General features: G+C 40.5%; 1 protein-coding gene across 5 annotated transcripts in view; it reads right to left on the bottom strand.

The window, feature by feature from the left end:
* The window catches only part of LOC133486547 (interferon alpha/beta receptor 2-like), a 40,910-nt gene extending 32,428 nt beyond the window's left edge, over window positions 1-8,482 (bottom strand). The window contains exons 1-4 of one of the 5 annotated variants that reach the window (XM_061791879.1): window positions 8,364-8,482; window positions 7,613-7,692; window positions 5,719-5,839; window positions 1-75 (exon numbers count right to left, since the gene is read on the bottom strand). The exon at window positions 1-75 is cut by the window's left edge and continues 89 nt beyond it. In XM_061791879.1, coding sequence (XP_061647863.1) covers window positions 1-75; window positions 5,719-5,839; window positions 7,613-7,692; window positions 8,364-8,479 — 392 coding nt within the window. In that variant the 5' untranslated portion in view covers window positions 8,480-8,482. The other 4 variants (XM_061791884.1, XM_061791881.1, XM_061791880.1 and 1 more) reach the window with 4 other exon arrangements.
* Window positions 8,483-12,927: the final 4,445 nt, after the last annotated feature.

Genomic DNA, 12,927 nt, shown 5'->3' with positions numbered 1-12,927 from the left:
TTGTCCAACTTCAGCTGTAAAGATGTTGCAGTTGTGTAGACACTCTGTGTTTCTTTCTCCCTTTTCCCGCTTAACCTGCACAAAGACATTTTCAGCATATTACTTTATGCTTGTGTGCTGCGATTTACCTCAATATTACAACAAATTATCAGTCTATAACTTCATAATTATTACATTTAAGTAACGTCAAGACATTGATTTCAGTGATAAGTGATTTACTGTCAAATCAAAACTTATTAGGCGGCATGGAAGAATGGAATTTTTAGTTGGACTAACAATTGACCGGATAGCTTAAGATTCAAGGGCTTTGCTCCTGAGTAGGTCAAATATGCAGAACGAAATAGAATAAATGGTTTTTGAGAGTTGTTTATTTGATTCATGGTTCATTATAGGATCAGTCTTTTTTTATTGTTTCTCAGCTGGGACTCTCACTTGACAGTGTGGGACCGCAGCAATAACAATCATGCCAATGGACAGACAAACAAACTTTAAAAAAATAAAAAATAAAAAAAATAAAAAAAAACGTGAATATTGTTATTGTTGTCTGTCAGTTGAGTGGTCTGGTTCACATGATTTGTGCATTGGTTGGAAGTCAGTGGCTGGAAGAGTGGAGCAGTTGGTAGAAGATCATGCGTGTATAGGATTCTAAATTTGTTGGTGGCTGTGTGCGTTAATGGCAAACGAGTAATGACACACAAGTAACAGTGCTCTCTTAACAATAGTCATTAGACGTCAAATATCCATGTTAACTGGGAAGGCTGGCAGTGAATGAGTTCACTGCCATCAGTGGCGATGCTTCCCTTAAAAAGCACCTAGGTGGCGGATCCAGCCCCCTAGATGGCGCCACCCCCGTCAATCGTCAACGATTCTTTAACGTTCACCGTTGATCCAAATACTATGTATTAATACTTACACTTCACCTTAGTTTAGTTTAACAGCACAGCAGCGCGGTTCAGTCCTCATACGCCGACAGATTCATACAAGTTTGACACAAGGCACAGGCTTTTACCGTTGTTATTGAACAACCTTTTATAACGTCTTCCTGGTTTATCTGAGAGAAATATATATGATATGTTTAAGCAGCAATTCCTCCCATCAGCAGTAGACTCCAGTCTATATGGCCTGCACTTTCCAGACAATAATGTGTCGGATTCGAGGGCTGAATATTAAGGATGTCCAATCCAATCACGTGATCAAAAATTAGGATCGATCACGTGATTTTCAGCTGATCGAGATCGGGTGAAAAATATTGTTTTTATCCATTTCAGAATCAGAATCATCTTTATTTGACAAGTAAGTAAAAAAAAAAAAAAAAAAAAGATTTGTCTCCGGTACTTGGCGCCACTCTACTAGGAAAACAGACAGCCATTTGATAGAAATATGTTTTAGACATTTTCTGACATTTTTAAATTTACAAAAGGACAAAAAAATACAAAGGTACAAAGATATTTCAGAATCAGAGAGCGCGTTACCGAGGCGACCACACTGGTAGGCGCCATCTTGGAATTTCCAAATGTAACAGTAATAGCTTTGTTTTATATTACACAATGTAACTTTTCGGTATTGAATAACGAACAGAGACACGCAGTCTGTCTGTATGCGTGTTGTGAACATGCACACACACACTCATACACACACGCACGCACAGTCTGCCCTCTGCAACACAGCGTGTTGTGGGCGGTCATTATAGCCTACAATGTAGGACCCAGAAGCGGTCCCATACGGACCCACACCATAGTCACAAAAGAAAGGTTATGATCATGGGCGTCCCCAGACCCCGTTTAGTGCGGCACGTGCCCCAGTTTGAATTAGCTGTGGCCCGGTATCCGGCGCAGACTGCCCATCGGGAGTGGCAAGAGTTCACCCGCTGTGCAGGTCCAGCAAAATGTAAAAAATAAAATAAAAATAAAAATTTAAAAACAAACAAACAAAAACAAAATAAAGCGTTCCGCGCAGTTGTTAGTGTCACATTCACCGCGTCGTTTCCCATTTAATCAAATAATTTAAAAAAAAAAAACTAACATTCCACCATCAAAAAACAAACTGTTAAATCATGAATTAATTGTGGCTAATCACCATTTTTGGTTAATTTTCACTGATCACACGCAAGCCTGATTACCTCCAGACCTGTTCATTCAAGAACTCACTTAAACAGAATCTGTCCTGACAAAAATCAAGTCAGACAAAAGAGCTAAAAAAAACTGCAACAAAATGACACGACCAAAAGAATTTCCAAAACAGTCGAGAAATAAAATAATTGACATCGATCAGTCTGGAAAGTGTTACAAAATCCATTTCTAAAGCTTTAGGATTCCAGCGAACCATAGGGAGAAGCATCATCATGGAGAAAATATGGAACAGTGGTGAACCTTTCCAGGAGTGCCCGACCTACAAAGATTACCCCAAGAAAACAGCAATGACTCATCCAGGAGGCCACAAAGGAACTCAGGACAACCTATAAAGAACTGCAGGCCGCCCTTGCCTCAGTTAAGGTCAGAGTTCATGGCCCAATAATAAGTAAGCAACTGGACAAAAATGGCATCCATGGCAGAGTTCAAAGGCAAAAAACACTTTTGTGTTTGAAAAAAAACACAAAAAACATCTGAATGTTCCCAAAATTTGGGGAGAATATTATATGGACTGACAACATATTTGGAGATGTGTGTCTCGTTGCATTTGGCGTGAATGTACCACACCATTTCAGAAAAAGAACATCATAACAACAGTCTAACATGGTGGTGGTAGTGTGATGGTCTTGGGCTGATTTCCTTCTTCAGGACCTGGACAACTTGCTGTGACTGAGCATGAATCATGAATTCTGCTCTTTAACAGAAATTCCTGACAGAGAATGTACAGCCATCGGTTTGTGACCTCAAACTGAAGTGCACTTGAGTTCTGCAGAAGGATCACGATCCAAAACACACCAGCAGGTTTTTAGTGACCTGGTCAAAGTCCAGACTTTAATCTGATTGAAATGCAGTGACATGACCTTAAAACGGCCGTTCATGCTTGAAAACCAAAAATATCACAAATATGTGAAAGACTCATTGCCAGTTATAGATAACACTTGATTTCAGTTGTTGTTGCTGAGGATGGCCCAACCATTTATTATGTTTAGGGGGCCATGACTTTACCATTACCATTACACAGGGCCAGGCAACTTTGAATATTTTTTTTCCTTAATCAATTAAATCACCATTTTAAAACAGCATTTTAAGTTTCCCGGTTTATTTATATGTGCCCTACGATTGGCTGGCGACCAGTTCACGGCATACCCCGCCTCTCGCCCGAAGATAGCTGGGATAGGCTCCAACATGCCCGCGACACTAGTGAGGATAAGCGGTTTGGAAAATGGATGGATTATTCTATTTTATTGAGATGATATACTTTTAAATATATTCTAGAAGTTATCATTTATTTGCTTAGCTTGCATTAGTATTATGGACGATTTTAGATGTCTCGCCTTCGAAAAGATGACTCAGCATCATCCGATGGAAGGGTGCCTGGACCAAGGACGTGATCGGATGTGGTCGGGTCGGGACAAGTGTTGGTCCAATATTTTGTGTTGTGTCTTATTGCTTAGAATACTATGTCTGGGAAAAACCCTCTTATTATCAAATATTATGTGTCGTGTCTTATTGTTTAGAATACTATGTCTGGGAAAAACCCTCTTATTATCAAATATTTTGTGTTGTGTCTTATTGCTTAGAACATTATGATTTGTAAATCCCTCCTATTTCAAATAAATGCAGGAGCGAGGGGGGGGATTGTTTAGAGCGTGTTGAGAGGCTGTGATCTGAACAATCTCCCATACGCCCTCCTCATGAGAAAAAGAAACCAGCGTCTTCATTCCTTTTGTGTCTATTTTTTATAATGTTGGGTAAGATAAATCCAACACATACCTAAATAGATGACTATGGATGCGATTTATCAGCTGGAAAATGCAATAGGGACATGAGCCTCAAGCCTTACGCAGTTCCACTAAGGATTTGAGATAAATAAATCACATCTTTAGTCATCTGCAGGCTTCTACATTTATGTATATATTTATTTATTCAAAAACACAGGTTTTTCTAATGTCCTGGCATTCAGGCGGTTACGTTTTTCTTCATTTTCATGCAGGTTCTTCAGAAACATCCGCTCACATGACTTTTATGGACCTTTTATCCACCATGTGATATCAAGTATTGTAATGTTTAACTTGTTACAATGTGAAATTCCACAGTTTGATTATGTATTTGCTTCTATTTTGCTTTTAAATGCTGTGCCACATTTACGCCAGATGTAACGAGACACTACTGTCTGCAGTCCTGTGAAAAAGTATGGACCCCCTTCTCAAATTCTTATATTTTTGCATTTCTCCTCATTGTTTAAGATCATAAATCAAATGTAAATAGACAAATATAACCCAAGTGAACTTAAAATTATGTTTTGAAATAGTGATTCAAAAGAAATCCTGTGTGAAAAAGTAATGGCACCCTAAATATAATAAATGGTTGGGCCATCCTCAGCAGCAACAACTGAAATCAAGTGTTGTCTATAACTGGCTTTCACATCTCTGTGGAGATATTTTAGCCCATTCTTCCTTGAAGAATGGTTTGAATTCACCAAAAATGGAGGGTTTTCGAGCAAGAATGGCCTTTTTGAGGTCATGGATTCAAGTCTGTACTTTGGCTCGGCCAAACACACCAGCAAGTTGACTTGCTGGTGTGTTTTGGATCGTTATCCTGCTGCGGAACCCAAGTGCGCTTCAGCTTGAGGTCGCTAACTGATGGCTGAAAATTCTCCTTCAGGATTTTCTGGTAAAGAGCACAATTCATCGATCCTTCAATCACAGCTAGTTGTCCAGGTCCTGATGGAGATAAGCAGCCCAAGACAGTCACATTACCGCCACCATGTTTGACTGTTGGTATGATGTTGTTTTTCTGAAATGCTGTGCCACATTTACGCCAGATGTAACAAGACACACACCTTCCGAAAAGGGTAACTTTCATCTCATCTGTCCATATAATCTTCTCCCAAAATCTTGGGAATCTTCCCCCCCCAAAAAAAGTAAGATGAGCTTTTGTTTTCTTCCTTACCGATGAGTCATGAACACCTTGACTAAGGCAAGGGAGGCCTGCAGTTCTTTAGATGTTGTCTTGGGTTCCTTTGTAACCTCCTGGATGAGTCAACGCTGTGCTCTTGGGGTAATTTTTGTAGGTTGGCATACGCTTTAGCATTGACAACACAGTAGCCCTCATGAAAATCGGTTGAGAAATGGGCAAGTTACAACTTAATTTCAGGGTCCACATGTATTGCCTTCTATTGGAACCATGACCTCCCCAGCAAGGCTGCCACATAGCTCCGTCGGTTATCTGGGCTGCTACAGGGCACTGACATAACTAGTGTTCATGTCATGCATGCCCCCTTATCTCAGGAAAACTGGCCGAGTGATAACGCCAGTTGCATCCTGTGCAAAGTTTTGCATCATGTGCCAAACTCAGAAGACTTGAGGAATAAATGGCTTACAGATACAACGTTCAAACAACAACTTGCTACATCAAATGCTCCCTATGGGAATACGAAATGTGAATGAAATGAATGAATGAATGAAATGTTTGAATGAGTTTCAAACCCTTCTAATGGATAGTGAAACTAGCAGTTTCCATTTCACTGAAGGCCTGTTTCTTAGTTGTTCTTGGGTTGTGAGGAAAATATGGGGAAGGGGAAATGTACCTGGAAAAGACCTTGTACTGTACTCCTGGTGGGGTGGCAGGCCCAGGATCCCAATGCAGGATGTGATGGAAGTTCACCGACTCAACGGACAGATTAGATGGCACAGGGAGTGCACCAAGCACTGTGTAAAACGTTACGGTGGCAGTGTCGAACAGGTTACAGAAACACACAAAAAAGAAAGCACAAGAATGATTTGAATTGGGTGTTGTAGAGTCATTACAATCTACTTTAAAGGTGACCTTCCATTAAAATCTATTTTTTTCTACTGTTTTTCAGAATCATCATTATTCGCCAAGTATGTTCAAAAACACACAAGGAATTTGTCTCCGGTAGTTGGAGCTGCTTGAGGACGACAACAGACAGAAAATACTTTTGCGCCATAAAAACATAAGAACACAGTTACTGAGCAATAAATCCATCTGCATAACATAGGTCAAAATGAGCCTGTAACCTGGGTTACGTTTGACATACCTTTATATGCCCTTTGTCGATTGAATGCAAGGCACGATATACGGCGTAAGGGTTGCAAAACGACCGGAACAGATTTCCGTGTGTTTGTGATATAAAAAGTTACTAATTATTCAAGTACCTGCCCACATCGTGGTTGCTACATGCCCACTCATCTCGAGAAACTTGGCTGACAATGCATCATCTGCAAATGTGTTGTGTTTTACAAAAATACTTTAATACACAGTGGAACCTCGATTTAACGGACTAATAGAGGGGGTCGATTATCCCTTAGACTGAAGCACCTTTTTTTTTGTACTTAACTGTTTATTAATTTTTTGCATTGCCTAAAACGCCCGGTACTGTACAATTTTATTGTAAATGAATATTTTTAAAAGCTTGAAAATGTTGAAAAGTATTTCACGTTTATTCAAACTTACCTTGCTGCTGCTTCCATCTTGTTTCGAATGGATGCCATAGAGAAGGGCTTGACCAAAAAATGTACAGTATACTGTACCGAAAATAGCACGTTTCAGACCGACACACGGCGTCGTCGAGATGGCGCAACAGCCATAGATGTAAATAGGTAGACACTAGTCTCGCTAGACTCGCCCACTAAATCTCCAATTGATTGTCTTTGGTGAGCGATGATCGAACCAATTTGATCTCTCACTTCTTGTAGGATCCCAAAATAATAGTCCAACAATTTGAAAACTAGCTATCGCCCTTTGTTTAAGTTCTGTTCGTGTTTTTTTGAGGTTGCAGATTTAGTCCCAACCTAAAGAAAGCGGGTAGTGGGCGCATTTTCCATTGGGTAAAAAAGCAGTTGTCAAACGCTTTAAAATGGCTTACTTAAATCATTGTGATCCCTTGCCGTGGCCAAGGTCTGTTTAAGCAGGTCTTGGTGTGGAAAAATGCTACTCCACGCTGCCTGCCAACATCTTGTCAGCGACCGGCTAGTTAGCTTAGCTGCTCGTTAGCGGTAGCTCTCATCAATTATCTGCCGCGATGTATTGAATGAATCTTGCGTAACTTTATCCAATTCATCTAGCACAGTCGCAGTCTGTCATGAGCATGCAACTTCTCCGCATGGGATGTTTCGTTCTATTGGGTGTTCTTGTCTCAGTGGAGATGGCGCCATAATACATTTCGTATTATCTTCATACTGTGCATCTTTGACAAGAGTGGCAAACAAGAAGTGCACCTCCAAACGCGAGGTGGCTAGAAACGTGCGGTCGCCGACAGTGAATCAGAACAAAACTGTACTGACAAATCGGGCTGTCTCAACTAACAAGCGTAAAGACCAACTTGAGTAGCTTAAAAGGGGCATTCTGGGCATTTTCAACCCACATTATCTGGCAAAAGAACATCAAACATTATACACACTGTATAGATAAAACAAAACAGAAAAATTATGGAAGGGGACCTTTAACAAAATTTTACTCACCAGAGTGAAGCAGGAACATCACATTTAGACAACGAGGCAGCCAGTTCATTCTGCCATATGCTGAGGGTATCGTAGTTAGTCTGTAAGGAATGCACTTTACATGTGTTTTAAAAAACAAAAACAAAGGGTAAAGCATGACAATATTGAATATGATAGTCGTGCACTACCTTCGTCTTATGCATAAAACACCACAATAAGGTGTTCTGATTATTATTATTATTTATTCCAATTCCAAACGTGCTAAAAGATGACGAAGTCTACCTGTACATGTGGTCAAATCCAAACAATATCCACACTCGCTCGATTTCCTGACAACAAACTTGCTCTTTCCGGCTTGCCGACTAGTAAACCATTTTTAACTGTTCAATGTATCGCTCAAATGATCTTCTACCTAAAAAGACACCGAACATTGGAGATGGTAGCGCCCGCAGTTCAAGGAGTGCCCGAAAAACCCCGCTTTGTCGCCCAGTCGTTTTCCGAGAAGCAAGCTTGTTTTAGCTCTTTTCACTGAATTCCGCATTACAACCTAATGAAACCCGCGCGTCTTTACCCGAGCAGTCATTTCCTGTAACACGGTCAAAGTAAAAGTTTTTTTTTAAAAGCCTTCGTTTCATTGCTTTTTCTTTTCAGCGATCAATGTTGTGGATTGCAATGATATTAGAATTCAAATATGAATGTAACATTGTTTTTTTAAAGTTCACAGGGACGGCTACAATGTATCAATAACTCAAGCAAACGAGTCGAAATAAACCTTCTTCTTCTTCTTCTTTCTCTCGCTCTCTCTTCCGTTTCCGGTTCGGTGGTGAGCGAATGCTTTTCAAACGTCATTCGGTGGTTTCCGACGTCCACACTTTCAATGTGACTCATTTTTCAAGTAGGATCAGCAATCAGGGGGCCCAGTTATCTTCGGGCGACAGGCGGGGTAAATCCTGAACTGGTCGCCGGCCAATCGCAGGGCACATACAAACAAACAACCATTCACACCTACGGGCAATTTAGAGTCTCCAATTCATGCCTGTTTTTGGGATGTGGGAGAAAACCGGAGTGCCCGGAGAAAACCCACGCAGGCACGGGGAGAACGTGCAAACTCCACACAGGCAGAACCGGGATTTGAACTCCGGTCCTCAGAACTGTGAGGCAGATGTGCTAACCACATGTGCTAATTCGAATTTCTATTTTTTGAGACTTTTTTTTTTTTACACTGAATTTTTTTTTTTAGTTTGAATATTTTTACATTTTTTTTTTTTCATATTTTTGAAATAAGAATTGTGTTTAATTTAGAAGGGAACGATGAGTTGGAAGCGCCCCCTGCGTCCCTGCCTGCCCTGTCTGTGATGGGCCCATCACCCAACAACCAAGACAACTTCCCGAATGTGTTGCGCTGATTTCTAATATTGTTTGACAAATTATCCGCTGTCCTAACAAGACAAACTGTGACCAGAGAGATGGAACTTGCCTTTTTCTCGGCATTCAGGTCTGGTGCACCTTTCTGAGGCCCTACACCATTCAATTTGGTGGGAAACTCAACTCATAAAGAGGAGGTCCTGGTTAAACGACTTCATTAGACAAGATCACTATTAGCGAGGTACCGAAATTATGGCCACCGAAATGTTTCGGTCGAAAATAGCCCAAACCTGCGTTTTCGGACTAGAGGCTACTAGCCCAAACCAAGAGTCCTGAAGGCCTTTTCACCCTGTGAATGTGAGTGCGGATGGTTGTTTGTTTGTATGTGCCCCGCGATTGGCTGGCGACCAGTACCGCGCTTCCTGCCCGAAGATAGTTGGGATAGGCTTCAGCGCTCCCGTGACCCTCGTGAGGATAAGCGGCTCACAAAATTTATGGATGGATGGTTATGTACTGTAATTTCACACTTGATGGCACTCTCCTGGCACTTCCAAGACCCAAATAATAACCCTATATCCAAGCAATTAACAAATGATAATCGATTGATAATATGCTTCCTTTCAAATATTTCTTTACAAAATGTGCATGCCAAGACTGTGTCGGTCTGGAGCGAATTAATTGACTTCGTATGGTAAAAATGTTTTGAACAACTGAACAACCTGGAAGTCAAGGGGTGTCCCGGAACATTCGTTTTCAATTTAGGCAGTCCCACCGCAATCTAGTTGGCTCCATTTAACATGTTTTGTACTGTTGGCTTGTGAGCTCCACTTTTATTTATTTTTCATTTATTCAAACTTTATTTAGGCTATTGTAGAGGCAATTGAGAACAGATTCCCATTTAAATTTGAATTGGGTCTTTCAGTCAGCATTTGGGCTCGCCAACTTCCTCCCATAGTCAAGGAAATATGGATATTAGGTTAACGGAAGACTTTAAATTGCCCTTTTGTGTGGTGAATGGTGGTCAATCTCTAGGTGTCCGCCATGTGATTGACGGGCGATCAGTCAACCTTTCACCCTAAGTGCTTGTGTAAAGTCACGCTCAATGAGTGGGCAGGAATGTCACTGAACCAAACGTGGATACTAATCATTAAAAAGTCAGTTTTCCTCAAAAACACTGCATGGAAATATTAGTTTTTCGAATGATTGCGGTTAAAAATACTGGGTATCTTAATTGATGCTCTTTGTGGTAAAATAAAATAAGAATTGAACTTGCTAGCCCCAAATTTATTTATTTATTTATTGCTGTTCTGACAGCACATTTCATGGGCTGTCATAGTGACCTTCCTTTTGTAACTTATTTTGTTTGACTGCTGCCATCCCTGCAGGTTTTATATGAACCAACGTAAATACAAAGTACGTATCGATGTAGGAGCTGACATTGCCATCACTCAGTTCCAGCGGAAGGGAGCTGGGAGCGAGCCAAGGCATCATTCCCACCTGATCACAGCAGGGTGGGGAAGGGGATAATGGCAATTGTAGGAAATAATGGGCAGTAAACTGATGGCAGGTTGATAATGGGTGGGAAATGAAGCACTTTGACGGTGGGTGGGGGATGCAAGTAACATTCAAATAAAATATGACAACATTTTGGTTTGCATTGTTGGTTCAGTGCCGGTGGATAATATTTGAATAAGTTTGGATTTGTTGCCCCCTAAATACGAGGAGGACAGTTGACAATCCAGTACTACATGCAATAAAATTATCAAACACAGATCCAGATGGCATCTGCAGCATTGCATTTTTTGTTTAGTGCGGGTTGGGTAAGTTCGGATTTTTATTTCTTAAATACGAGGACTGGCGGCACTGGTGGCACATTCACACCTAGGGGCAATTTAGAGACTTCAATAAACCTGCCATGCATGTTTTCAATTTTGAAAGGTTTGTTTGTTTGTCATTGAAAAAAAAAATTTTTATGTGCAAAAAAAAATAAAAATCATTCTGATAGTGAAAAAGTCATTTATGTTGAACTGAGAGAGGTTATGTTAAGACATAAAAAAAAGGGAAGATGTAATGATAGCAAATGTATGTTTGCCTTGTATCAATGGTTGATGTGAATGCAATGCTTATACCTCCGGACAGTAGGGGGGGCTGGAGGTCTGTGAGTAGAGTAACCGCAGAGGTGAGCTGTGGAGATTTCCCTGTCTGTCCATATTTAAAAATCAAGTTCGATATATGGTTCAGTGTGAAAAAAAATCTCATCCAATTCCATCAGTGATATTGAAGCATGCCTGGCATGATATTATTTTTCTTGAAATACCGCTTTAAACTTAAATCACCATCAACTTTCTGGCCAAAATACAGAGCCTTGCTTGACCCTTCTCCATATTGAACCCAACCGACGCAATTTAATGACACCTAGGGAAACCTGTGCAGGTGATTTTAGTTTCAAAGATCATGAGTGTTGAAAACATTTATGGCCTGCAGAATTTGGGCTGATTTCTTCACCATATTCAAATTTTTTTGAATTCTTGATTTTGTGGGTTCTACGGAGCTGGAGGCCCAAATTACGTGCAAATAAACAAATAAATACTTGAAATTGTTTCAATTGTGGGCCCTGAATCTATACTCTATAAAAGTTTAACTTTTTGAATGGAATTATGGAAATAAATCAACTTTTCCGTGATATTACATTTTTTTGGGGAAAGGGTCTGTAAAGGTTTAAATTAAAGTGCAGAAATAAACCTCTCCATTTCAAAACAAAGAGGAGCCTGAACAACCCCCCCCCCCCCCCCCCCACTGCTTTTATGTTACAGCAATGCAACTTAGGTGCATGGGTGTGGGGCTTGTGTGTGAAGTGAATAAGGAGTGGTCAAGATTTTCTAGCCCAGGGGTCAGATCTCTTCACCCCCGACTTCCCTCCAGGAATTGCATCACCCAAAGGGCCCAAAACAGTCACGAGGGAGCAGGTTGATGAAGGGAACCAAAAGAGGGAGGTTGCTCACAGGAAGGGTGGCAGGCAATTAGGGAGGAAGAAAACAGTCTCAAATGGAGGGATTTAGTTTGATGGGGAAACAAAGCAGGGGCTACAAAATACACCCTGTGTCCGTGGACATAAAAATGTAGGACAATGCCAAAGAAAAGCTATGATAGCACGAGTCGCAAATCCACCCGATATATATTCCTCAAGGTAGATGCTATAATGTTGTTATACTGCCTGTGTTGTTAGAACAAACTGCCTTGGTTATAATTTTACATATCTTGTTAAATACAATGCTTTGTCGAGCATCATCCCCACAAGGATTGAGCCCTGGTCCTGCGAGGCAGACGCTCTAACCAGTCGTCCGCCGTGCCGCCGCTGCCGAAACAAATCCAGAAAATCCAAATTATAGTCCTTAATTTACAATGCTGTTCAATATGAAACTGATTTGGCAGGATATGATACAAGGAAAGCAGGAAGTGGAAACGTTGCCCAATTTCTTTTAAAAAAAAAAAAAAAAGGTAATATTGCTTCTCATTCTTGAGGCTAACAGCTGTTCATTTCAGTTCACATGGCACCAAAATACTCTGTAACACTATCCAAAAATACTGAGGCATCGCTATAGAGTTTTGAATTTGTATCCATTTACAGACCCATCGGTGAATATTTGACAATAAGTGTCACATATATGCCTATTTTTCTAGCTTTAAGGTCCCTTGCCATCATTTTTTTCAAATCATCTTTGATTTTCCTTTTATTGTGTTTGCAAGATCATTCGGGTTGAAAATGGCCAGAATGTCCCCTTTCAAACTCTTCTAGTTGGTCTTTCCACCTGCCAGTTAAGATGGCTGGATATCTCATTAATACTCGACACGTAAATAAGCTTTGCTCTGCATCGCTCATCTTCCACAAACCACAATTACATTACAAATTCGAAATATAGTTAAATATTGTTTGAAAACACAACACGTATGCTTTTATGTGCTGTATTTGG

The sequence above is a fragment of the Phyllopteryx taeniolatus genome, chromosome 12 (assembly GCF_024500385.1).
Source record: "Phyllopteryx taeniolatus isolate TA_2022b chromosome 12, UOR_Ptae_1.2, whole genome shotgun sequence".
Classification (NCBI taxonomy): Eukaryota; Metazoa; Chordata; class Actinopteri; order Syngnathiformes; family Syngnathidae; genus Phyllopteryx; species Phyllopteryx taeniolatus.
Note: the sequence above shows the minus strand (reverse complement) of the source record. Positions and strands in the feature narration are given on the sequence as shown.